Raw genomic sequence first — 27,672 nt, 5'->3', positions numbered from 1 at the left:
TCTTGAATTTTGTTAACATTTTTTGTTGGAAATGCAGCTATTGTTTTGTCCTTTAATACACCATTACATAAATGAATACCCAGCGTGTGGGCCCTTACCTGATAATCACATTTAAAAGGAAGCCTTTTGATTCTCATCAAGTTAACCATGTCTGCTGCACCCAAAATCCCTTTTCTGATCACTGAGATGCTTTTGTCACTTTTTCAGGATATCTTCTAGCTAATCTAGAGTCCTGCTTCAGCCAGCTGCAGCTGATCCGCTCAGAAATGGGCTATTTGGAGCTGGCACCATCTTACAGCTGCGGCCTCTTGGAGCTGGGAGCTGCTCTCAGTGCTTGTCATACCAAGCCCAAGTTTTTTTTGTTTTTGTCAACTGAAGTTTTTAAAATTTGAAGTTTAGTCATTTAATTGCTCTAACATATTTTTTTGTACATCCTCTTTCTTTTGCTGCGGAACCCCATCCACTGCATGCAGGGTTCTTCATAGCCAGAAGCCAGCCTCCAAGCTTTGCTTAGCTAAAGACCTGGTTCTGAGTCAAGCTCGGTTCTGAATAATCACCAGAGCCAGTTGTGTCACAAAGGCAGATGAGGAAGCAACAGTGGTCCTCAAGAGTGTATTCCACCTGTCCCTGCCAGCTTGCTCCTGATTTACTGAACACACCTGTATTAGGTATTCAGCAGCAAGCAGTCCAGACAGGGTGGTGGCTCTTGAGGACCCAAGCAGGCCCCAGGGTGGGCAATGTCCGTCCCTTAGTTGGTCAAAGTTGTAAATAGAGTAGACCTGTTTTGACAGACACATCTCAGCATTATATAGACATTTGGGGCTGAGTCTTTTGGACCTTTTTGTTTAGTGAACATCAGTGTGTTCTAATTACAGGCAATTCACACTCCCTGGTAAAATTAGTGCTGCAGAAGATGGCCCCCACTGTTGGGGGCATTTGATCCCAATGCAAACAGAGCAGGAGATAGGTCCGCAAAAGCACCAGTAGGTCAGACTTGTTTTGGTAAGCTAGACTTTGCCAGGGTTGCTCTTTGTCATCATTTTTGTTTAGAACTTTCACAGACAGAATTCGGTAATAAATCTCAGTTATTTAAAATATAAGCTCTTCTGTGGCTCATGGGAAACCCAAATTCCAGCTGCACTTCCTGTTTGGGTCACAGAATGGGTCATATATACAAAATCCAAGGAGAGAAGATCACTCTTAATTGAGCTTTGGGCTTCTAAAATATACAATATTATACAGTAATAATATGCTATTGTAATTTACATTTAAAAAAAGAGGGAGTGTGAGTGTGGTCAAATCAAACTGGATCACAACAAAAACTAAAGAATTATGGGAAAAACAGAAAAGCAGAAGAACACAAATGACAAACAAGTTATACTAAAGAATCCAAATTTTATATGTGTATGTGTAAAATGGATACATATATAGATATAGATATATATCATATGTATCGTGGGTAACTAATTTGTGGAATTACTTCAAAATGAAGTCTTATGAGGTCTTTATTTTATCTGTCTTATTATTTCTAAGCCTTCTTTTGATTCTTTACAGTTTGTACTATTTGCAGTTCTGCCCCTAAATTCAATGTTTATTGTCTTGCTTTCTACTCCTCTTTAAAGAAAGCTTTCTCCTCCATCTTTCTTTGACACCTCCCAACGTTCTGTTGTCTTCCAATGTTTGAGTCTATCTGATGAGCAAAGACAAACTCTGCTGAGAAAATAAACCCAGATCCTCGGCCCGTTTATAGCACAGAGGCCCGGGGTTTAAACTGTATACTTTACAGCTTGGCTTGTGAAGGTGTGGGAAAATGGCTCCCTCTTTGAATGTATGTAGTTGTTTGGGGCCCCAGTCTGGTTGTTTATGAATGCCGCAGATTCTACCTTGAATTTTTCTGCGGATGTATGCTTCTTTTAGGATGCTGTCAATTTCATATCTAGACAATAACTTTTTCCAAAGTACAATCGCAGACTAGCTACGATTTTGCACTGCTGATAGAACAGTATACTTAGTGAACTTTAAACCTATTTAAACAACTTTGGTCTCAACTAATCAAATCCACTTTCACTGGTTGTCTAGTCTTATTTCATACTTTCACAATTGTGCGTAATTTTTGTGAGATTCATGCACAAATTTGTGGCTTTCCACTGCCTTTCCACGTATGTCTAACGGTCTTTTTCACGCATGTACCTCCGATGTAGAACCTTTATATCACGTATACGGAGCACTTATTGAGTTGAAATTACATAATTGCAAACAAATAACTAATGAATTACATGTAAACAGTACAGTAATCATGCATGGTTCATGCACGATTCACATATTCTGTGGCTTTTATGTTGATTTAAGTGTCCTTTGCGTGGTTTATTCGTCCTTCCTGCGTGGTTTTATCGTGGTTCATTCTTGATACAGCTGTGAAAATTTTACATAATGACCACAACTTTTCTCCCTTTTTCCCCATATATATTTACATAAGGCCAATTTTCATCTGTGCAATATTTGCAGAGTCTATGTAGCGGCCTTACAGTATGTTTGACCCGAACATGTTGATCACATTTTTAGAACTGCCCTATTTTATCTAAGTAATGTTGTCCAAAATCCTAAATGGTGCTCAGAGTTACGTAGAGAAAGAATTTTAAAACCTTTATTTTTCCCAAGACTTGCAAGAAAAAAAAGGTTAATTCAAAGTTATTTTAGTTCTGTAAAGGACGGTTCTGAGACATCACATTCCTCACCCTTTATTGTGCCTTTTATGGGATTTCAGTTGAAAACAATGTTTTATATCTTTTGTTTATAAAGATCTGAGTGATGGAGTTCCATTATATCTTACAATTAAGATATTTCTTTACAGCTGTGTGTTTTTCCTTTGGTGACACTTTTGCTCAGATTACTGCACTTATCAGGCCCCCTTTGTTGGGCAAATAAAGTTGATCTGGGTGACTTCAATTAGTTAGGTTGCATAGCATTTCTGCTCTCTGTACTCTTTTCATTATTTACCTCATGTATGCATAGCGTTGTTGCAGTTTCTCTGCTTCTTGTTGCAGATGTTTCAGTGTCTCTTTTCACATTTCCTGCCGCCTCCTGCTAAGCCTGTGCTTGATAAGTCTGGTTTTGTTAGAGGATCCCTTCTGTTAAAGGGGGCTTTGGATGGATGCCAGAAAAAGTGCAAAATGTTGGTTAAAATAAAAAATGAAATAGCCTTAATTACCTTATAATGGGAAAATGCAATACACATTCTGAATTATATATATAAGAATTTCTGCTTCCCGTTATTGTGCTGGTTTGGTAGATTGGCTATAAAAATTCAATGAAAAGAAAATGTTCTTAATTGAAGTTAAAAAAAACAAAGACAGGATTTTATTTTTATGAAAAACAACTATATATATTATATGTCACTGGTATTAAATTCAATATAAAGCACCAGTTCTAAAATGCAAAAGAAAATCAAGCCAAGCAAAAACAATTGGTGTTGTTTAAATCAGTGCAGATCATTAATATTAATATTAATAATATTAATACTAATAATAATAATTAACTTAAGGGCAATTTGTTCCAACTTGTACAGCAAACCAACAGATTATATTAAAGAACTTAATGTGCGATCCCCAATACGAGTGAGAAAATGGAGACGAAAGCTCTTTAAATGGATGGATATGAAGAGCAGGTAGAATTGAAAACAGTTTTAAATGAGTTTTAAATGATAATGAACTTAAATTGTGCTGGGCTAATATCGATTTTTTTAGACCCAGTTCTTGAACATGATGAGTGTTTCTTACCAGTGTGCAAAAATGCATCTTTTTTTGAGTTAGCACAATATTTAGGTTATTTTACTTGTTTCCTTCGTAAATAAGCGGAGCATTAAAGCCCCCCACTCGCCATTAAATAGCTAGCAGCTCATCTGGCTGCTCTGTAGACGCTGTAATCAGCCGGAGCAGCTGTGGATCTCTGGCTTAGATGCCTGATAACCTCGTCACCAAACAGAGCCAGCCACGATAACCATGACACACTTTGTCATTACCACACCGTGCCGGGAGAAGCTGTGGAAAAGTGAAACGCTTACTTCACTTCGTGTTCACTGCTGTTTCACTGAACGAGTCAGCCACACAGAGACATGTATGGAAAACAGATTTACCCGGAGGAGAGCTTAAGAAAAGTTAAAGTGCCCAGTCTCATCCCCGCTGCTTTCCCCTTCTTGACCAAAGTTCCAGTCAAAAAGCTCACAGAAGGCCTCCTCTTCCTGCTCCTCTGGGCGGCCCCCGCTCAGCACCCCCAGCCTCCGGTTTAGGCCTTTCGTTCTCTCACAGGATGCAGATCTTGTGTCGTGGCTCAGTGCATTTAAGGGGGCTTGTGGGTGGGTGCTGGTGGCTCACTGCAGTGTTCACACAATGACAGCTTCATGCACATGTTGCTCTGTTCTGTGTGGGAGTTCTGCTCATCACACACTGATGTCATTTAGACACAAAAGCACAATTGTCTGTGTTTGCCTTGTTATGGCCACATGCTCAGTGACGATGTCTGCAAACATGCCCACTCAGCAAACACATGGCTGGTCCCATGTCTTTATATCAGACTCTGTATTTGTGCTTTTGCTGAGTCATAAATCTTCTTACATTTGAAGTTCCACTCCAATCATATTTAGATCTAATTTAAAATGTTCTCAGTGGTCTTTTTACTATAATTTTTCCATTTTTAGCCAAAATCCAAAAACCTGTGTTGTTTTCTAGGACATAGTTTCTGCAGAGCGACAGTAGTTCCTTATAGATATTTACTTCTGAGTTGTGGGCGGGACTGTTGGTACAGAAGTAAGCCTCCGCTCATTTCCCATGACCCCTTTTACACTCTTTCCTGCTTGCATACAATCCCTTACAACCATATTAGTTGTGCAACAAAAATATCGTAGCAATATCGTAGCTGTCCAGCCGTACAGTTTAGAGTCAGATTCCAGCTCAGACGAGGAAAACAAAGACGAACATGCATCTGTTTGTCTGCAAGTGGATGATCAGAATGGAGCAGACCAGGAAGCTTATTGACTGTTGATTGTAGTTTGTACATAAAAACTACAGGCTTTTCCAAACTGTGTTTTTTTGTCTACTCCTGATTCACATGAAGTTGTGTGAACCCTTAAAAACACAATTTTATGCTTAATTAACATGAGAAAAATGAAACAAAAACATGTTAAAAAAAACAAAACACGATATTCATGGGAGGGGGTTTTAAATCTTCCATGTTCAGAGGACATATCTGTTTTTCAGCTATATTGAACATAACTCTTAGACTGCTGGATGAACGTTTGTGACATTTTGACTCTACAGGGCGACTCGGTGCCAGCAGCAGATGACGGGCCGTTCGCTGACACGGTGACTCTGGAACAAAAAACCAGCAGCATCGAGGGGACTAGTGGGAAGGTCAGCCTGTGGATGCAGTGGATGTTACCGAAGGTCACAGTTCAGCTGTTTGCCCCTGAACCAGGTGCCAGGAAAACAGGTATTGACCTCAACCATAATGCTCCGGTTCCTCTCAGTTCAGTTTTCTATGCGATGGTTTATTTTCAAAGCTACACTTCATATCATAGACATTTGTCTCTTTTATATAACAAATGCCCACGCTTAAGGCCATTTTAATACTTACTTGTGAGTCACAAGTTCACAACTTGATCAGCTGTTGCCTGTTGTGCAGTTTGATTGAATATCAATATTAATCTCTGATTTCATATTTTGCAACTAATTTTTTTGGGTCATGTAAACCCAATCTGTTTAATCTGAGCAACGTTGGATCTTTCAATAATAAAACAATCAGTTCTAACGATAAAACCCAACAGTATGTGACAAATGCAACAGTTTTAAAAGAAAATTAATTTGTTATTTTCACCAGTTACTGCTTCATTTGCAAAGACGTGATCCATTCCATTTTCACTAATGGATTTTTTTAAACCCAGCATTCCAATTTAAGCTGCTGCAAAAGATAAAAGATGAAAAAGGTTAGCAGTGCTAGATTTGAACAAAAAGGAAATATGTCTTCCCCGTGAACCGCCACCTTAACGTGGTGGGGGAGTTTGAGAGCTCGGGTGATCCCAGGAGCTAAGCTGTCTGGGGCTTAAGCCCCTGGTAGGGTCTCCCATGGCAGACAGGTCCTGGGTGACGAGCCAGACAAAGAGCGGTTCAGAAACCCCTGATGAAAAGAAACAACGAGGACCCGATTACGTCGCCCGGAGTCACCGGGGCCCCACTCTGGAGCCAGGCCCAGGGTCGGGGCTCGCAGGCGAGCGCCTGGTGGCCGGGGCTCTTCCCACGGGCCCCGGTCGGGCACAGCCCGAAGGAGCGACGTGGGACCACTCTCCCATGGGCCCACCACCTGTAGGAGACCTCAAAAGGGGCCGGTGCAATGTGGTTTGGGTGGCAGTCGAGGGCGGGTGCCTCGGCGGCCCAAACCCCGATCATGGAACCTGGCTTTTGGGACATGGAATGTCACCTCTCTGGGAGGGAAGGAGCCTGAGCTGGTGCGAGAGGTTGAGAGATACCGTCTAGATATAGTCGGGCTCACCTCCACACATAGCCTGGGCTCTGAAACTCAGTCCTTAGAGAGGGGTTGGACTCTCTACCACTCTGGAGTTGCCCAAGGTGAGAGGCGGCGGGCTGGCGTGGGCTTACTCGTGAGCCCCCAGCTCAGCCGCCAAGTGTTGGAGTTCACCCCGGTGGACGAGAGGGTCATGTCCCTCCGCCTCCGGGTGGGGGACAGGTCTCTAACTGTGGTTTCGGCTTACGGGCCGAACAGCAGTTCGGAGTACCAGGCCTTCTTGGTGTCTCTCGAAGGGGTACTGGAAAGTGCCCCAACGGGGGACTCCATTGTCTTCCTGGGGGACTTCAATGCCCACGTGGGCAATGACAGTGGCACCTGGAGGGGTGTGATTGGTAGGAACGCCCCCCCTGATCTGAACCCGAGTGGTGTTTTGTTATTGGACTTCTGTGCTCGTCATAGTTTGTCCATAACGAACACCATGTTCGAACACAAGGGTGTCCATCAGTACACCGGGCATCAGGACGCCCTAGGCAGGAGGTCAATGATCGACTTTGTAGTTGTTTCAGGTGACCTTCGGCCCTGTGTCTTGGACACTCGGGTGAAGAGAGGGGCGGAGCTGTCCACCGATCACTACCTGGTGGTGAGTTGGATTCGCTGGCGGGGAAGGAGGCCGGAAAGACTTGGAAGACCCAAACGTACTGTGAGGGTCTGCTGGGAACGTCTGGCTGAGCCCTCCGTCAGGGAAGTCTTTAACTCCCACATCCGGGAGAACTTCAAACAGGTACCGGGGGAGGTTGGGGACATTGAGTCCGAGTGGACCATGTTTTCCACCTCCATTGTCTCTGCTGCTGCTCGGAGCTGTGGTCGCAAGGTCTCTGGTGCCTGTCGCGGCGGTAACCCCAGAACCCGGTGGTGGACACCGGAAGTAAGGGATGCCGTCAAGCTGAAGAAGGAGTCCTACCAGGCCTGGCTGGCCTGCGGGACTCCAGAGGCAGCTGACAGGTACCGGCAGTCTAAACGAGCTGCGGCCCGGACTGTTGCGGAGGCGAAAACTCGGTCCTGGGAGGAGTTCGGTGAGGCCATGGAGAAGGACTATCGGTTGGCCTCAAAGAGATTCTGGCAAACCATCCGACGACTCAGGAGGGGAAAGCAGTTCTCCACAGGCACCGTTTTCAGTGCAGGTGGGGAGCTGTTGACTTCGACTGGGGACATTGTCGGGCGGTGGAAGGAGTACTTCGAGGATCTCCTCAATCCCACTGACACGCCTTCTTTTGAAGAAGTGGAGAATGAGGATTTTGGGGTGGGGCTGTCCATTACCCGGGCTGAAGTCACTGAGGTAGTCAACGAGCTCCTCGGTGGCAAGGCCCCGGGGGTGGATGAAGTCCGCCCTGAGCACCTCAAGTCTCTGGATGCTGTGGGAGTGTCTTGGCTGACACGTCTCTGCAGCATCGCGTGGCGGTCGGGAACCGTACCACTGGACTGGCAGACAGGGGTGGTGGTTCCCCTCTTTAAGAAGGGGGATCGGAGGGTGTGTTCCAACCATAGGGGAATTACACTCCTCAGCCTCCCTGGGAAAGTCTTTGCCAGGGTACTAGAGAGGAGAGTCCGTCCGATAGTCGAACCTCGGATCCAGGAACAACAGTGCGGTTTCCGTCCTGGTCGTGGAACAGTGGACCAGCTCTACACCCTATCTAGGGTGCTGGAGGGTTTGTGGGAGTTCGCTCATCCAGTCCATATGTGTTTTGTGGATTTGGAGAAGGCGTTCGACCGCGTCCCCCGTGGCATCCTGTGGGGGGTGCTCTGGGAGTATGGGGTCCGGGGAGCCTTACTGAGGGCTGTCCGGTCTCTGTATGACCGGAGTAGGAGCTTGGTCCGCATAGCCGGCAGTAAGTCAGACCTGTTCCCGGTCCACGTTGGACTCCGGCAGGGCTGCCCTCTATCACCGGTTCTGTTCATAGTTTTTATGGACAGAATTTCTAGGCGCAGCCAGGGGCCGGAAGGGATCTGGTTTGGGGACCACAGGATTTCCTCTCTGCTTTTTGCAGATGATGTTGTCCTGTTGGCTTCATCGAACCGGGACCTCCAGCGTGCATTGGGGCGGTTTGCGGCCGAGTGTGAAGCGGCTGGGATGAGGGTCAGCACCGCTAAATCTGAGGCCATGGTCCTTGACCGGAGAAAGGTAGTTTGCCATCTCTCGGTCGGTGAAGTGTCCTTGCCCCAGGTGGAGGAGTTTAAATATCTTGGGGTCTTGTTCACGAGTGAGGGAAGATCGGAGCGTGAGATTGACAGGCGGATCGGAGCAGCGTCCGTAGTTATGCGGTCGCTCTATCGGTCCGTCGTGGTGAAGAGAGAGCTGAGCCGAAAAGCAAAGCTCTCAATTTACCGGTCGATCTACGTTCCAGTACTCACCTATGGTCATGAGCTATGGGTCATGACCGAAAGAACGAGGTCCCGAATACAAGCGGCTGAAATGAGCTTCCTCCGCAGGGTGGCTGGGCGCTCCCTTAGAAATAGGGTGAGAAGCTCGGTCACCCGCGGAGAGCTCGGAGTAGAACCGCTTCTCCTCCACATCGAAAGGAGCCAGTTGAGGTGGCTCGGGCATCTAGTTCGGATGCCTCCTGGACGCCTCCCTGGAGAGGTGTTCCGGGCATGTCCCACTGGGCGGAGGCCCCGGGGAAGACCCAGGACACGCTGGAGAGACTACGTCTCTCGGCTGGCCTGGGAACGTCTCGGGGTCCCCCCAGAGGAGCTGGAGGAAGTGGCTGGGGTGAGGGAAGTCTGGGCATCTCTGCTCAGTCTGCTGCCCCCGCGACCCGGTCCCGGATAAGCGGAGGAAGATGGATGGATGGATGGATGGAAATATGTCATTTGTATCAAACACTGAGGTTTTGATGTGAAATGGATGTCCTCTTCTGGGCTGCCAAGACCAGAATTGAACAAGTCTTTGTTCCCCATTCTTGCTTTGTCATCGCTTTAACCAATGTCACAGGCTTCTTTTCTTAGTGAAAAGTTAGACTGTGAGGAGGACAACAACACCTCTGGAGAGACGGAGGGTAAAGCCAAATAAATATAAGGGTGATGAATCCTAAGCAAACTGCCTCCTGTCCCTTTTAGATTTATAGGCTGATGAAAGGCTAGATTCACCTTTAATTGATGACTGCAATATTTAGCATCTGCCTACCAGATCGCACGGCTTAAGGTCTTTAATATGGGAAGTGGAATGTTTTCGGAAGACCTCACAGAGATGGTTTGACTTAAAGACATCTTAAAGTGGCATTATTGGGGATTTGGGGTTAACATGTACCAGCTGAACTGTCACATGAACTTGACGTTTTTGCATGTAATCTACTACATATTTTTGTGGGGGGGAAAAAGAAAACTTGGGTTGGAATTAAAACTCAATGGACAATATGCACAATTTGTACAAGTCAGGGAAGAGTATTATGAAAACTTTTCACATTGACAAGTTGGTGATAATGTGTGGTTAAGTCTGAAGTCCGATTTATGGTCAAGACCAGGAATCAAACTGTTAAGCAACTGTTTGTTCTGTGTTTGAGCAGCTTTTCATTGACTCCTTCATTGTCAATAAAAATACATAAGTAATAATGTGCTATGAGGAAATATGTTGTTCAGTTGTTTAAAGAATAAGCATGGTCTATTAAAGATAGATGGAAGCAAACATTGCAGAAAAACGATTGATATAATTTGGTTCATGTATTTTCAGGAAAAATGTGTCTTTCAGAAATCTGGACAAAAATAAATAAATAAAAAGGAAAGACCTAAATCAGAGACACTCCTTGGTTTATTCAGGAAAAGAATCACATTTATTTAACAGAATTCCAGGATCATTCTCAGAAACAGAGTGTTGGACACTGACGGTCTGGAAAAAAACAATTTCGGCTTTATGGCTTCCAGAATAAATTTGACAGCTTTTGTTTTTTTTAATACTAATAAGGTGGTGAGGATCCCGACATTTCTCAGCCCTCAAACAGAAACAGCGCAACAGTCATAGTTTCACATGCATGAACCTCATTTTTCCGTTGTAGCCTGGGATTCTGGGAGATTCTTGGTAAAAACTCAACAGTTATGCTCCTAGGGTTTCCCAACACAGAGTAAATCAGTCATGTTCGTAGCTTGCCGATTTTTTTTGCTGTAACTGCATCTGCTTGCAAACAAGATGCACGAGAAGGGAACAGATGGAAACACTAGTCTGGACATTGTTTGGTTTCATCCACAGGCTTCATTCTACCAAACTTGGAGTTATGAGACATTTTCAGCATCAACTATATTCTGAGAATTATGATTTCCCTTTTCAAACCCGACCATACCTTATCTCATAAACACAAAATACCATAGACATAAAATACAAAAGGTGTAGTTAATCTGTAGCTACTGGATGAAACTGAAAAGGCTGCACATATCACATTACACATCAGAGATTGTGTTCCTGTGTTTGCAGTCGTGGAACTAAAATAAATCAACAGAAAGACATGTACAGGATTCTTTAACTCTTCCAAAATTCAATGTGTTCTTTCAGAGATATGTGTCGTCGGTGAACTAGAAGACCTGAGCGCCTCGGTAGATGTCCAGGATGTTTACACAAAGATCAAATGTAAAGTCGGCAGCTTCAACATCGATCACTACCGATTCAGGTTTGAAACTGGTTTACATTCCCTGTCTACATCAACCTTTTTCCTTATTTTTTATCAGTAAGCTGAAATAATTGCTGAAAAAAGGATTATGTTTACAAGCATGCCAATGCACTGAATAGGAAATGAGCCTACTGTTCCACTAACCCATCTGTAAGAAGACTGTAGTCCAGAATAACTTGTGAAACATGTCAATTTCATTTAGAATGTGTTTGTCTAGTTTTTTTTGTTTGTTTTTTTAAACTTGTCCAACAGCCGAGCAAACAAATAAGAGCTGAAAGCCTCGTGTGTTGGACATATTTTACTGTTGTGAATTTTCTGATAGTATATTTGCATAAAACCCTTTTGTAATTTAATGTTTATTTATTTTTATATTGATGAGATTGGTAATTGTTGTTTGTTGGACCGTACGGAGAAGAAGAGAGAGGGATGTTGGTGGGGGGAGGGGGGTAAGGGCACAAAAGAAAAGGAGAAAAAGGGGGGGTTAAGGAAATAGAAGGAGGATTATAGATGGGGGGGGGGGGGGTAGAATCATAAAGCAGCCATTTGCTGGGAGTTTAGAATCATTACTGTCAGGTGTAAATGTCCGTCTAAAAGGGGCGGGGCCTGTCCACCCTCACCCTAATGAAGTCTAAAAGCTAAATTGAATGAGCGTGTCCTGGCCATCGCCACACTGGCTCACAGCACAAACATCACAGACAACCCCGGCCACTCTAAAGTAACGAGCACCTGTTGGACCCGGCGTTTATTTGAGACCGCCATCAATTAGAGACTTGCCACTATTGGAAGATATACGGCAGTAGCCGCTGTTTCAGTTTCAGTATTACTTGTTAATCAGAATACCATCTTCTCCTTAACAACTTTTTTTTTCCAGTTCATGGTGTTCGTGTCACACAGTTGGAGTTGGAAGCTATACAGCTCTACTCCCTCATCATACCGCTGCCACTCACATGCTTTCATTTTCCCACAGCCTACATGAGTACTTGTGGAATAACCCTCCAAAAAAGCCACAGACATTTTTACTGTTTCCACTTTTTATTGAATTTTATTGAGACCATCACCTCTGCATCCTCGGGTTTCCAGACAGATGGTTTGGCGTGAACGTCAGATTAACAGACAGATGATCCTTAAGACTGAATCGATGCGTGTGGAGGAGGAGACGCTGTCTGACAGTCTCTGAGCAGAGGAGTTTGCTCAGTTCCTCATCCATTTCTCCCTGGCTGCTGCTTTTGAATGCAGATATAAAACATTAGCCTGTTGTTAGAGAGGAAGACCACAAAGAGATGTGTTAACTATAATGGTTTTAGGCAATATTTCCATAGCAATGTTTGAGGTCCAGGTGCTGAAGAGATGAAGGGACATGCTGGAGCAAAGAGGGATGTTTCAGACAGACAGAGGTTACATGGTTTTCTTCCCACTGGCCTGCATGACAGTTTTTCTCTTCCCTCAGTGTGACCTGATCAGTATCCAAAACCTTTTGCTCCTAAACATTTTTGCTTGCTTATTCTGATTAAATATTTTTACAGCAGAATCAGCAGCTAAAAATGTTCACTTTATTTATTCGCCAAAGTCTTGTTCTGTCAAACAAGAAAACATTTTTTAGTGCTTAGATCTGCTGGAATAACAATGCAGCAATCAAGAAGTGCTAAATGCTGCATTGTGTTGTGTGTTTGTGTGTCTTTTTATGCCTGAGCGCTTGAGTACATATTTTCTTGAGGGTCTGGTTCTGACCGAGTCAGACTTTGACAGCAGCGTCACAGGGCCTCTGTGCACATGTGTTAGAAATTAGCTTTTTTTAATTATAAATACATTTAGGTTCATGATAGCATGCTAAACTAGCTTGATAATAGTTTTATATCATTCCTGCCAGGTGTTCAAACCACTCTGTATCAGCTGAAGTCAGACTGAAGCCTTCGTCTTGGCTTCAAACCCAGCTGTCTTACTTACATCAGACCTCCGTGTTTTGCTGTGGTTGGTTAAATTATGATTTCATCAAGTCGTGTGTTTTATACAGCACAGAATCCAACCCAAGCCAAGACCATGTCAGCGGGAAGTGTGAAAATGCTGTGTATCGATGATCTCTGCTCTGTTTTCCACAGGTGTGTCCAATTGCTCCATCGGCGCCAACCCTAATCGCTCTACTAGACCCCAGTGCTTTTTTAAATGCATAAATTGCCAATTTTCTTATTTTCTAGGTCACAAAATGTTATTTGACATCATGTTCTAAACCCAATCTTAACAACAACAGTTCTGGCAGCAGGCCACTCTTCATTTTTTAAGTCAGGTTACTATGCAGGCTGTTGAGGCAGAGAATGACCTCTGGGCTCCAGGCCCACTCTAATCTCCATCCTTCACAGGAGAGCCCACAGCAAGTGGACTCCAGAATAAGAGCTTCATCATTGATTGTCTGAACAGATAATTGTTTGGTATTTCATCAACCAGGCCAGGTTATTTGTGTGCAGAGAAGAAGATTAGATCAGAGTCGACATGGAAAAAGTCTTTCTGCTCCTAGCTGTAGTATGTCACTGCTGAGAAATTAATGAAACATTAGACAGGGCGGGACGATATATATATGAAATTCCTGATTGTATCACAGTGTTTTAAGAACAAAAAAGGGTGGAGTTAGGATGAAAAATGATGGAAGAGTCGCACAGGGAATACAAATTAAATGGGCGTGCATCCCTTTCAGCTGTAGGAGTCACTTGCAGCAAGAATCTCATTTAGGATGAACATGAAAGCAACGAGTTGGTGAGACGGTCACAGAGACATTCTTCAGATACTCGGTGTAGCCATCTTTAACATATATGGACTCATTTCAGGTGTTTGAAGCTCTGCTCTGATTCATAACCCTGTCCACCCTCGCTGTAACTTCTTTTGAAGTGACAGAAAAATACATGGAAAATAAGTATCTTAAGAATGACCAGATCCTGGGGTAAGAAAAAGGTTTTCAGGGTCCTAATACTTTTATAAAAGCCTTACAGACTCTGGCGGACATTCCATTAGATATGATTCTAGGTCGTCCACTCTGGCACAGCACACTCTTAGTGTCTGATGTCATTGTAAACCTGGCCCTGCGTGTCTCTCCAGGCCAGGACACAGCTGGCACTCTGGTCACTTTGAAGGACTCATTCTGCAGTGCAAAGAGACATCTGTGGTGAGACTCCTGCGCCTCACAGAGGAGCTTTAGAGACCGTAGCCCTTCAGAAACTATCCCTTGGCTCATTGCTGCTCCTAATCGAGGTCCTTCTTCTCTGCTTTTGCTGGACAGACAGGAAAACTGAGCAGCAAAAAGAGACTAAACAATATGTACGCTTATTAATTTAAGTTATCTTTGGGCACCCTAATCAGAAAAGTGATCTGACTGTGTTTGCAGCAAATAACAACCTGTCTGTCCTGTCAATAAGTGACTGAACTCTCAAGCAGGTGATATTTGGGGAAATACATCTTTGTGTGATGGAGGGGATGTGACACTCTTTTGTTAAAAAAGAAATCGTATTTGATCATGGTTTTATACTGACACCCAGAAAATGAACATCACAACAGTTTTGAGTCGTCAAGTTCAAGACTGAAGAAAATGAAATAAATTTACAAAAAATGAAGTTTGGTTTTTGTTCAGCATTTTTGTTTTGAAAGTTCAAAAGTTCAAATTGCCCCTGCATATTGTTCTTCAGAATATGCCTCACGTTGATGCTTCTGATGATGGGTTGGTATAAAACCATTTTCAACATTTCCACTGATTGAAGCTCTCCTTCGTTTTGATTGGTTTACTTTCTCTAACCTTACCAAAATCATCTCATATCATGCTTGTTTGGCTTCTCCTCCCATTGAATCTTTTTTTCATCTTAATCCTTATATCTGTCCTTCCTGCCCCCTACATGTGCTCCTCTTCATCCTTCTCCTTCATGCCTTTTCTCTTTCATCTCCTTCCCTCTCATCACCTCCAGTATGGAGGAGGGTGTTCAGAGCTCGGGCAGCTGTGGAGGAGTGGTCCTTTCTTGCACTGACAAGCTGAACAGACGCACTGTGCTGGTTCGACCCGTCAGCAAGCAAGAATCTTTTAGCCACTTCTCTGGCTTTTTCCCTCCTGTAAGAATCCAGCTCCTCTTTTTTATGTTGACTGTTTAACATCCATCAGCAGTGGCTTAAATGAAATCTTTGTGCTGCTGAAAAAAAGGGGTCTCCAACATTTTTGTATTCCCTTAGATGGAGTACTTATGCTAATTGTTATGGAACACATTGCCACTATGGAACCTCCTTCTGAAATCAAAAACGATTGGTCGTTTTGTTTTAAAATTCTTTAAAAATGCTTTATTCAAAAAAAGAAGTCCACTTCTGCTGGATGTTTGCAGGTTGATTGCAAAAGCTTAAAATATATAGATTGGTTATTTTCAGAGACTATTTAGAATATTTAAAAAATTAATTAATAATCATTTAAGTTGGATATTTTTAGGCAAGTTAGTTTTGATACAGTGGACAGATTAGTTAATTCTTGCAAAAGTACCGTTCAGAAGCAAAAATTTCACTTACCGTATTTTTCGGATTACAAGTCACTCTAGATTATAACGCGCACCAGCCAAAAAATGCATGTTAACGACGAAAAATCCAATACAGGTTGCACTGGAGTATAAGTCACACTCTTGGAAGAAAAGTGCAACGCTTTCTGAACAACTCCACCAAGCTTGGCATGATGCTGTGTTCACACCGAACCCAATCCACACATCAAATCCGATTCTTTGATGCTTGTTCCAGGCCTCTGTGTGAGGAGTTGCAGTCCAAAGTTTTTAGCCTTATCGCTACACGGAAGCACCGACTGTATATCTGTATATATCTATATATATAGTCAATGCATGGAAGACACAAATGACGTTAAGAGATCAGATTGATTTATTTTGAAGAGCTCTACATAAAGCATCAGCACGTCTCCATGTACCAAGAGGACTTGGCTGCAGACAACAAGATGGTGCCCAAACATCATTTACCAGAACCTGAAGTCCAGAACCAGAAATTTACATCACGTCTCCCATTTTGGTCGAAAAATGCATTATTTTCGCATTAAAAAAAAGAAATTAACTGGTGACCCTAACAGTTACGTTTTTTTTCCGTTTTAAGATATAATCCTTTAATCCGGAGATGTCTGTCAAAACCTACTATGCCCTTTTAAGTACCGTAACTCTTTACATGATTATCCCTTGTGCTAGTCAAGGTACTTTAACATTGGGAGTTGGGTCATCTAGACCCACTAGACAGTGCTCTGAACCTTTTTTCTTCAATGATTTGTGATCTTCACTGGTGTCCATGGATTACATGAAATCTTTCCACCTTTATCCATCTTTGTCATGGTAGGAAGAACACATCAATGTGAGGGTGGGGTCATCTAAGATAGCACAAGGGTTAATATGAATCTGCTGATCCACAGAGAAAAGCGGCTTTGGGCCTGTAAGCAACACGTTAAAGCAGCTTTTCACCGATAAACAGCACATTACTAATGGAAAGTATTGCATCCCTGCACAAAGCCGCTTTTCTCTACAACAGCATACACTGATCCATGTTGATCGCATTAAGAGTTGAAAAGTTACGGTTGTTGACGGAATGTAAACACTGGAGCTAAAGCTCAGATGTAAAATATCTAACAGTTTTACAAATCTAAACACATTTTTAAACAGTTTAAGCTCATGTTGCTCACTGAACTGTTTATTCACATTCTAAAGTTACAATAAAAGGTGCTACAACTCTGAAATCTTGTAAAAGTTCAGGTGGCGACTAACAATGTCTGGGCACCAACTTGTCTGAACGGTGAGGTTCACCATCTGCTGCAGGAGCTGCGTCTGAATGACGGCCGCTTTCAGCGGTACGTCCGTCCCTCTGTGACCCAGTTTGACAACTTGCTGTCCCGTATTAGTGAAGAGGGAAATAAAAAGAACAAAACTAGAGAAACTTTTACTGTCGTCTTACCAAAAATAAGAAAAATATCTTAAAGTTTAGGAGGAGAATGATCAGATTCTCCTCAGTGTTTGTTTTGGACTTCACCCACGGATCAGACTGAGTGGTAATTACTGATACACACCTACAGTGCCCTTTAGTTGTTGTTAGTGGAAAAATAAAAAGGACGTTAAAGTTAAAGTCCCACACCTAGGTGTGCGAAATTTGTTTCCCCTGGGGGAGCGGTGAGCTGCAGACACAGCCGCATTTGGGAACCATTTGGTGGCCTAACCCCCCAATACAACCCCTTAATGCTGAGTGTCAAGCAGGGAGGCATTGGGTCCCATTTTTAGAGTCATTAGTATGACTCGTCCTGGGTTGAACCCACGACCTTCCAGCTCAGGCCACTGAGCTGGTATAAGTTGCATATAAGTTGCAACCCCAGCCAAACCATGCAAAAAAAATGCAGTTTATAATCCGAAAAATACGGTACATGTTTTTAGGCTTCAAAACTTCATCTGGCCTTCCTTTTGAGTTAATATTGTTTGGTTGAGGTGCATTTAAAAAAGAGCTAACTCCAGAAGCCAGGCCAGCAGAAGTTATTAGTTTTGTTTGGGTGAAGTGAATTCCTTTTATTTAAACAGAAAGAAAACCTCAGATTTTCAAGATATCAAATACAAATGATGTGTTGAGTGAATGATCTCACCTTAAACAAAACCTAGGTCTTTATCAGAAGGAAAACCCAGGAGATGAAGAACACTTGCTGCAGTGATGTCTGTTGTAGTCCTCATGAGTCTGTTTTTTTGTTCTTTGTGACCGACGGTCAGACGGCAGCCAAAGTTCTGGAGGGCTCTCATCAGCAACACGGCTTCCTGTCAATCACCTACACTCAGGCCGTCACTAAAAATGTCCGTCACAAACTCATCACACGGCCAGAGCGGCCGTCACGCAGCGGCGTGACCGCCGCCGCTGATCCTCTGCTGGACAGCTCACCTCAGTACCTGAGGGAGATCCTGCTGACTGCCCAGCCCTTCGATGTCGTTCTCTCCTTTCCCTTACTGGCCACTGCAGCAGGAGTTTTCCAGGTATGGAAATGGAAAGTCTCCCCAACAACTTCTAATGTGATTTAAGCTGGTTTTATCTTCTTCACTTTATTATAAACCTAAACAACAATCGTTGTCAGTCAGATCAAGCTGATTAGCAATGTTCACCTTGGTTTCTGTGCAGGTTACAGTACCACGGCGCTGCAAAGAGTATGGGAAATCAGCGGGTCAGCCAATGAGAAGCCACGCTTTGTCCTCTCGAAGTTTACCTCTCATTTACATCAACACCAGTGTGATCAGGGTCTTCTGCCATGGAATGCAAGACAAACCCTCTTTCCCAGGTTAAACTCTGATCTCTTGTAGTCGAGAAAATCTGGTGACATAAATGGCTATGTCCATCATAGACAGAAATAAATTAAAGTAATCAGGCTTAGTAATATATTTACTTCTTTCTGCACCTGTATTGTCTTTAAAGGTTAGTTGCTTGAGTTTTTACTGTGTTATGAGGTAAGAAGGTGTTTCAACAGCTACTAAAAATGAAAATGTGACAACAGTAAATTAATGTTTTAACAGGAGAAAATATTATTCATATTATTTCTGTTCTATTTTCACATATTGGTGCAAATACCCCCAAAAAAAACAATTCCTATTTCAGAGCTGAGAGTCCCTCCGCACTGGGAACCAGGGTTGTGAAATAAATTAGCTGATAGCAGTCTTGAATCAATTCATTGAATGTTTTTTCCCTCTTGTTACCTTACATGAATTTGTATAGATTTTGGACATTCTAATCTATAACAAGGCAACAGGAGAGCAGAAAATAAGGGTTCAAAGATGCAGCAAACAGGCTGTGTTAATATGGCTTGTAATAGATTTTTAGATCAGACAGATTTTTAATTTATAATAACATAAAAATGATCTACAAATAATGATTTGTCACATCTTGTCTGTTTAATGTGCTGCATATCTGCTCACTCTTGCTGTCAATTGTTTACCAAAAGAGTCTGCAATAATCGGCAACATTGCCCAATGAGATAACCGGTTTGCGTTTGTCTTAGATCCCAGTGAGAAGAAAGAAAACACCCTTGTTTTGAAACTGGGTTCTCTCAGCATGGCACCTCAGGCGGACAATCCACTGACCCGGACTGTGCTGAGAAAAGACATCTACCAGTAAGGAAACCAATTTTTCTGCTGAGTGCGTGGTCTACAATGTAATTATATGTAAGAAAGCAAAGCTGCTACAGACGTCTCCATCTACAATGGCTTGTAGTTTTTCAACACAAGGTGAACTCTTATTTAACCTAAAGCCGTTGTCAAACGAACCATTTCCATGATCTGTGGTAAGTGTATCGTGAAGTATTTGTAAGTTTGATGGGAGTTACACATACTTATGGCTTACAGGTGATGCTGTTGTTTGGTGTCCTTACGCTGCACTCTAGTCGTTCGATATGTCAGCACCCATAGGACGCCTGTTGGATGTCCACACAAGCCACACTCCGTCTAATTTCCTAAATTCTAAGGCTGAATCCAAATTCTTCCCTCATCCCTCTGGCTCCTCCCTATTGCTCCAATTGTGGGGGCATTTGGAGCTGTAGTGGTGTCCAAACGTGTTCTTTTAAGGGGTAGCCATAGCAACAGGGCGAGCTATCCCTCTGCCAAGAATGTGATCCACGCATTTCTTCACGTGGGTGTGCTCTGAAGCACAGAAGTTTACATTTAAACTTAAATAATGACTTTTTGTTTATTCATGTTGTTTTTAAGTTATAAAACCAAAGTTATGTATTTGCAGAGTGCTGGCAGCTCCTCGCCAACGTAGATGACCGGCGAATATTGATGACGTCATCGAGCGGTAGTAATGTTAGAATTGGAAGACATTATTTTTCCTTACCTCTCTGTTTGGAGGGCTAAATGTAAGGATGGGGAAAAGCCACAGGGGTAGAGGAAGAATTCGGATATTACCAAACCGTCAGGCTGTGTGCGCAAGTAATGCACAAACAGCTGGAACAGCGCTAAGCAGAGTCTGCAGGCCTGCATCTAACCTACTTCACCCTTACTTACCCTTGCACGTTGCCTAAGTATTTATTACGACCTGTCACCCGCAGCATGGCCGTAGAAAAAAATCTTTATTTTGTGCGGGCCACCTGCATGCCCGCACAAAATTCAGATTATTAGTAGTAATTATTGCATGAAAATCCTCATCCTCTACAACAAAGCCAAGAAGTGGTTCCAGTTTCATCTAAAGTCGACTCAAATGTTCTAACTGAATCAGCAGAATTCATTCAAATATTTTTGGCGCAACCTCCCCATTCTGAGCGAGCATTGGGTGACGATTGAGAGTAATAGCACCTCATAGTGGCTAAACTGTTGCTCCAAACTGAGTAATGAGTGACACTGTGGGGGTCTGGCAGGCCTTACAGCTGAAACACTAGACTGTTGACACAAGCCCTCTGTGCCATGTGGATCAAAGCTGCAAGGCAAGAAAATCTGGACTTTGGGGGGAAATAGTTCGGCACAAAACACATTTCTTTGCTATAAGCAGCAAGAATCTGGATTGTGTCATAGCTGCCAGAAAACCACAGCCCCACAGAGCGTATGCGTGTGTGAAGGGGAGAGCATTTGGGCAGATATGAAGCTGGCAAACATATGTAATGAGGGAGATAAAAGGCATGCCTAATGCTTTGTGCAGCTGCAAGTGAGATGTAAGCCGATGTGAAACGGAGAAAAAGAAAAGTGGATGACAAAAGGAGAGGAGGGGCCACTTAAGTCTTCATTGCTGCTTTCAGGTTAGAGTGTCAGATTCAGGGTTATTGCATGGAGCAGAGAAGCAGAGGTGGTCCAGGCTAAGACTGGGAGAAACGCCTGGGTCAGTGCCCATGTTCCTTTTATTTCCACGTTGTCTCTATGACAATGCGATTTACTCTGATGTTTTGGAACAAGAATGGTAGTGATTAGTATCCATAGCTGCTGTTGTGGTGGAAAAGGTTGTGTATTTTTGTTTATTTTTGAAGCTTCTCACCATACTGACATGTTTGATGCTTGTTATGATACAAGCCAGTGGAGCAATACAGCTCTGTTTCCAAGGAAATCTTCCTTAAATGTGTTTTGCTGGTATGATTGCCATGTTGTTATCCTGACATGAGATAATTGATGATCTTATGGAGATGGAAAATAATCTGGAGTTTTTCTCAGACTTTCACCCCAAGAACCATTTAGACCATCCATGTAATTTCTGCTCAGCTTTCTGCCCCTGGTTGTTAGAGGAATGGATGCTCTGTGGCCATGGTGCCCACATCTGCTCATACAGACTTCTGATCATGAAATGCTCCACCCTGATCCCTGCAGACATGAGCTGCCTGACAGCACAGCTGGTGCATGCAGACATAGACATACAACACATAGAAACAAACCCCTTTTGGGAATTTGTTCTTGCGTCCCCTTTTCAGAGTACAGACATGCACAGAAATCTATAGATTTATTCAAAGTCATGTCCTACCAGCAACTTGCCAGGTTGTCCAAACTCACTTTTGCCGCGTCATTACGAACTGCAGCGCACAGAAGCCAAGAGTCACCACTTCCCTCTTTGCAATGAAAACCCATGATTTAGGTTGAACCACTATCTTCCATTCCTAACCAGGAATTATCCTCACCACCTTCCTCGTTCACATGTACTCTCCATTTTTGGATGCATCAAACATCTTAATCATGGCTGATAACCCTGAGATCAGAAATCTGCCAGCATGCCATTACCAAGGCACAGATTTAAGCTTTATCTATGAAAAATCTGACTGCATATTCTCCCCCAGGTTGCTTATGGAAAGACCCAGGGAGAGTCTGTCATTATCCAAGCCAAAGTGTGTTTACGGTCTATAACCAACTGTGGCTTCAGTGAGAAATATGGCTTAGTCCCAGTAGCCATTTGCTGCCATTCTTTTTAAGTGCACCGCTAATTGTATGCGTTGTTATAATTAAACATCTGATCTAAGCAGCTATGCTTTTATTGTCTACTGTTGATGAAATGATTGCCTCACGGTGTCTAAACCCAAAATTTACTGTAATGCCACCCTAGAAGACTCGACTTCAGAGGGGAAGAGACTGAAGGCTAAAATAGGAATCATATGTAAACATCTGTGACGCAGCATTATGGGATGCAGCTTCACTCTCTGTTTCTGAGACACTCTGAGCTTCTGAATGCATTTTTCAGCCGGTCAACTCCAAAGGGGTATTCATTAACCGTTGATTTCTTCAAAGGAGCTCCAACAAGGCCTCGCTTTACTAGAATGCTAATCTGATGTCAAAATGTATTTGGAAGTAATTACTCCTATATCCTGTTGAATTTGTTTTGTAGACCATACTGGGCCACAGCATATTTTATGTTGAGCTGATGTTATGACAGAACTGCAGGCTCTCCTTGTTTCTCCCTCTTCATCTTCTGCTACAAGGCCGCTGTCAATTGACACAGCTGAAATCATTTTCCTGTCTTGAAACACCATGAGGTTTTTTTTTTCCAACTTCATGAGCACCTGCCTGGGGAATGTCCAGCATGCACACAGCCCTGGCTTTCTTGTGGTTTGGGCCTCTTTAAAACCTCACATCTTTTACTTGCTGCCCCCACTTTTTGCCTGTTTCTTTTCTTTTTTGACTTAGCAGGATGAACAGAACTGAATAGCCTTGTATGAAAGGGAAAATTAAAACCAATTGTTGAAGAACTTTGTAAAGACTGAGTTATTAGAGTCAGACTGGCTGGCTTGAGGGCCTCAGAGTGATAGGATCAATTTTACTCCAAAAAAAAACACTTTGTGAACATTTACAGTGTTCACAAAAAAAGTATTTAGCACTTACAGATTCTGCAAGTTGTTACTGTTGAAAAGTTTGGTCTATAATGTTAATAAATAAATAGAAACTGACTGGGAGGGTCAAAATGTAAAAAATAATCTAGGAAATCACATTGTATGATTTTTTTTATAGAATTTATGCGTATAAAAGTGCAGAAATTTAATAATGATCTCATCATCGTCATCATTTATTTATTTATAAAGCACCTTCCACCACCAGCCAAGGAGACCTAAAGTGCTGAGAGCATAGAGAGCAAAACATAAAAGAATTAAAAGCATAAACACAAATTAAGCATCGTAGAGACATAAATGGAATAAAATAAAAAGCATAGAAGCGAATTAAAACATTGTAAAGACAAAAATAGAAAAGAATAAAAAGCATTAAACCAATTTTAAAGAGATTTAAACCAGGGCTAATGCTAAAACGCTAAAATGGAGGAACAATTATTTTAAAACTCTCCAAGAGCGTTTTAAAACGCTCTTTCTAATTGCTGGTGGCAACAGATTCCACGGTTTAGCAGCCAACACAGACTACTGCAAACAAGCATGAATTCCATATTTCTGTCCCTCACAGACCATTAGAAAGCCCTTATATAGAGAGGTGCCTTTTAAATGATGCTTTAGTCATCACTTTTTGTGTATACATGTTGTGAATCAAATCAAACTTTATAAAACACTTCTCATAATTTAAAAACAAATGCTTCACAAAATAAAAGCATGTTTCACACTTAAAAACCAATAGCAAGCACATGTAATAAAAACAAACACAAAAAAACGCAACAAGTTAAACACACACAGTTTCCTCCATCCTCAGACCCCCAGACCAAACAGTGACGCACAAAATATTTTATAGATAAGATTCCATAAAGGGAAAAGAGATTTAAAGAGAGACAGACATTTATTTCAGTTATGTTAAACACACAAACTTAAAACATCAGCATAAACATTGATGACACTGAACAATGTCAACATAAACATTGAACAAAAATAACCGAAAAAGGTATCGGGTGAAGCCAAGGCTTTTATGTCCCCGACCCTGATTACATACGTCACATTTACCTTAGGAATGAAAGAACCTAAAAACAGGTTTAATAGGAACTCAAATATAATATGTTGCCCACCAGGTCACCCGTTTGCCCCAAATGAATAAAAGGGGGAACAAATCTTCAAGATATCTTAATGTATACCTGTTTGATTCTTTTTTTAAAGTTACATTTCCATTTGTAGAAAGTTTAAAGACGTTGGATGCATGTGACCTTGTGTCTGTTTGTGTTCATTCAAGTTAATTTGTGTCTAAAAATACTCTCCTCATTTCCAGTCATCCCACACCTTCATGACAGCCTCAGATTCCCGCAGAGTCTCCGAGCCACAGCCACAAATGACTTTTTTTTTTTTTTTGCTTTTTGTTTTGACTGAGTTTCTATAGCAATGTCATAGAAGGTGGTGATACAGACCTAGGTTGGCGTAATAAGTCTCTGTTCCCCTCAGTTCTTTGAAAAAAGGCTACCGACTAACTTTCACTCAAGACATTTTGTCCTCCAGAAATGTTCTCATCTCAGTGAGAACATCTCATTTCATAATGTCTGCATCTATTTTTATTGCTCTGCTTTGTCTTTTGGTTTATTTGTTCTACCTTTTGTGTGTTTTTCATTTTTTTGCCCTTATCGGTTCTCCTGCTTTGGTTAGTCGATGCTGCCATTGTGCTTCACAGGCCTTACATCTTATAGGGATGTGTGGAGGATTTCTAGAAAAACAAGCTTACAATGGTGGGGATGAACTAGCATTGAAGGAGCTGCCCTTTCAGACACAGAGAACAAGTTCTGGACCGTTCTGCTCCCAGTCAAAAGTCAAAGCTCCATTTGAGTTTCTCTGTTTTATTAATTGATAACTTCCTGGTTTCTCTCGCACCTATATTGTGGTCCTTTTTTTCTTGGCTGCAGCTTTTTTCCATACGCTTACCTTCTGCTCTGTGAAGCTTCTTCCTTCCCTCTGTCTCTATTTGTTATTTCCGTCCCGTCTTGGTTTTCCTTTCTGTTGCTTCGGTGATGGTTAGACAGATCCCACTCCCAGTTGACTGTGGTCACCAAGCCACCTCATTATTGCTGTTGAACGACTGCCTAGTTCAACCCGCACATACGTCCTAATAAGTGGTTGTGATGGGAATCTTCCTTAACACAGATACACAGAATCCCAAAGCCAAGACCTTGTCTGTTTTTATTTGAGTCTCAAAGTTAGAGCCCATAGGTAGTTGTGAGTGAGTGCGCTAGGCCATAAAACAACCAGGAACATGCTCGGAAGAGGATCTTTTTGAGGATCTGAACACTAAAGCTGGTCAAAAGATTTCAGGACAACAAATGAAATTAAAGCTTGTCTAAAAAAAACACAATTCTAACACAGAAAAACTACTGAAGGTGGTCACATTTTACCAAATGTCTTTATTTTAACATTTAAAATATAAGTAGCTGGATCTAAAATACTTAAGAACTGTGTTTTTGGTGTCTTTAACATGGTCTCTAAGCATTTTTCTGACAATGAAGGACATATAATGGTAAATTAAGATTAAAATAACATTTCTTAGTTTTTCTTTATTCAGATTGCTGTAAATCAGGAGGAGACAAAAAATGCTGTTTGAAAAATCTTGTGGCAGTGATGTAGAAGCTACAATCGGCAAGCCACAAGCTCCCTGCTCCACTCCATTCTGATGCATCCACTTACAGATGAGTAGATCTTTCTCCTGGTCTGAGCTGGTATCTGGTTCAAAACTGTACAGCTGAATTGCTCCAATATTGCTCTCGATTTTTGTTGCACTGGTAATGTTGGGTCAGGGGTAAGAAATGTGTAATGAACTCCTGCCGCTCTGCAGAGAGTCCAAGACAGCGACAGCTTTTTAGATTTTGCCTAAAAACAGCATAATCCCAATCAAAAGACCACTGGGAACAGTTTGAAAATAGATCAAAAGATGACCGAAGTGGGACTTTAAATGATGGAATGGTTTGTTGGCACTGATATGAAAACGACAAAACTTCCTGATCGGAAGAAATGAGTAATTACAGCAGTGTAAAGTTACTCACTGTTTGACAAGCTACCATCCCATAACACTTCAGAAACACTAATTGTTGGTTGCAGTCGACAGCCTGTGCGTCAGTTAATGAAGTGCTCTGGACTGCTGCTGTGCAGTAACAGGATCAGTGTTAAATCATATCTAATCATGAGGTGTGAGGTTGTCTTCCTTTTCTTTGAAATTCAGCATTTTTGTCCTACCATTTGCTTTGTTTTTTGGTATTTCCTCAGCTCTCTTTTACCCATAAACAGCTGTATTACAGTAAACAATTCATTAGATGCTTCAGCGCACACTTGCTCCATCACTCACTCTAGTTGGCTACCAAGTGCCCCATTTGCCGGTTTGTTTACACCAGTCAAACTACTCTGGCTTCACTTTGCTGTGGCAGCTAAAAGGAGCTCCTTGGGCCACACACAGAGATATTCAGGACCTGCTCGTGGGTTTCTTTGAAATCGTGCTGCTGATCCATAATAAACTTCTTTTAGGAGCACAGAGTAATGTTAGTTATTCTACCACATTAAGAGTCTTTTGAAATGTAAAATATGTAGAGGGGTCTTCTTGTATGAGTTTATAATCATGTAATCAAGTAAAATATATATGTTTTTTTTACTCTAAACTTTTGATTAAGCATAGATATGATACATTTTTAATAAGAAGGTATTAGTTAGAATATATTTTACCAAACACCTGGGTGTCTGTGGAGCCTGTCAAAGACTTACATAATACTCAGATTAAATAAGTACATGGAAATCATCAATTATCTTAAGTTGTAATGTTTGTTCCTCTTTTCCATTTGGTCTTTGCTTTCTGTGGCCACACGACCCACGGTTGGCATATGCGGAGGGAAAGACAGCGGCACGCGGGGTGTGTCAACATTAAGCACTTGATCAGTTGTCTGAATTTTTCTGATTCGAAAACAGAAAAATCGGTTTGAGTAATCATCACTTCTCACGATGATCTTTTTTCACCTATGCCGTCATTAGGAAAGGCTACAATCACTTGGCGCTGGTATTGTGACCCCGCCCACCAATAGCCTATACCTATGGCCATATTACCATTTAAATTCATACATGCCGTAGGAAAAAAAAAATGAATGAAATGAAAACGTAATAATGATCCTGTGATTTTGAAACTCTTGTTGATGACAGCTGGGGTGAAATGAGTGCATGAATGGGAAAAGCGAATCCACGACCTTCTGCACACGTTATGACTCCACAGCCATTGTATTTGGTCATGTTTTTGGCATCGCAGTGGCTGATATTTATTAAGTTATAAGTTCAGTTTGTTGAATAATAACCAAGCAAGGTCATATTAAACCCAGACTTTCTTTCTGTTTTGCCAGTCTGCAGTGTAGGTACTCTGAGGGGGAGCAATTAAAATCGGTGGTTGCTTTCACCAATGAACCTACGTGTCTAAAGCTAATTAAGGCTGATTGAAACATGGAGATTGTACCGTTTGCACATCCGTCGCTCTCAGAATAGTATTTTGAAGACATCGAAGAAAGGAAAATGCTGTTTTACAACCATAAAGCAGAGTGTGTGCTGAAGAACCACCATAGTTATTCGATGGTAGTGAAAAGAGATGGAAACATGGTGTCTGCACTGAGTCATGAGGGGCATTCTGACTGACTTACATCAGTCGCACGCTGTGGCTAA

At 42.2% G+C, this 27,672-nt stretch overlaps 1 protein-coding gene across 4 annotated transcripts in view; it reads left to right on the top strand.

The window, feature by feature from the left end:
• vps13b (vacuolar protein sorting 13 homolog B) overlaps nt 1-27,672 on the top strand; it is a 318,767-nt gene that overhangs the window by 169,742 nt on the left and 121,353 nt on the right. For 3 of the 4 annotated variants that reach the window (XR_002874967.2, XM_023964361.2, XM_078933836.1), the window contains exons 26-31: nt 5,313-5,484; nt 11,054-11,168; nt 15,110-15,251; nt 17,912-18,169; nt 18,312-18,468; nt 19,183-19,294. Coding sequence is in view for 3 of the 4 variants with exons in the window: in XM_023964361.2 (XP_023820129.1) it covers nt 5,313-5,484; nt 11,054-11,168; nt 15,110-15,251; nt 17,912-18,169; nt 18,312-18,468; nt 19,183-19,294 (956 nt within the window). In the remaining variant the exon portion in view is untranslated. Of the gene's footprint in view, nt 1-5,312; nt 5,485-11,053; nt 11,169-14,252; nt 14,320-15,109; nt 15,252-17,911; nt 18,170-18,311; nt 18,469-19,182; nt 19,295-27,672 lie in introns of all 4 variants that reach the window. The other variant, XM_023964362.2, reaches the window with a different exon arrangement.

This window comes from Oryzias latipes, chromosome 16 (assembly GCF_053564925.1).
Source record: "Oryzias latipes strain Hd-rR chromosome 16, Olatipes_Hd-rR_3.1".
NCBI lineage: Eukaryota > Metazoa > Chordata > Actinopteri > Beloniformes > Adrianichthyidae > Oryzias > Oryzias latipes.
This window is presented reverse-complemented; position numbering and strand designations above follow the sequence as displayed.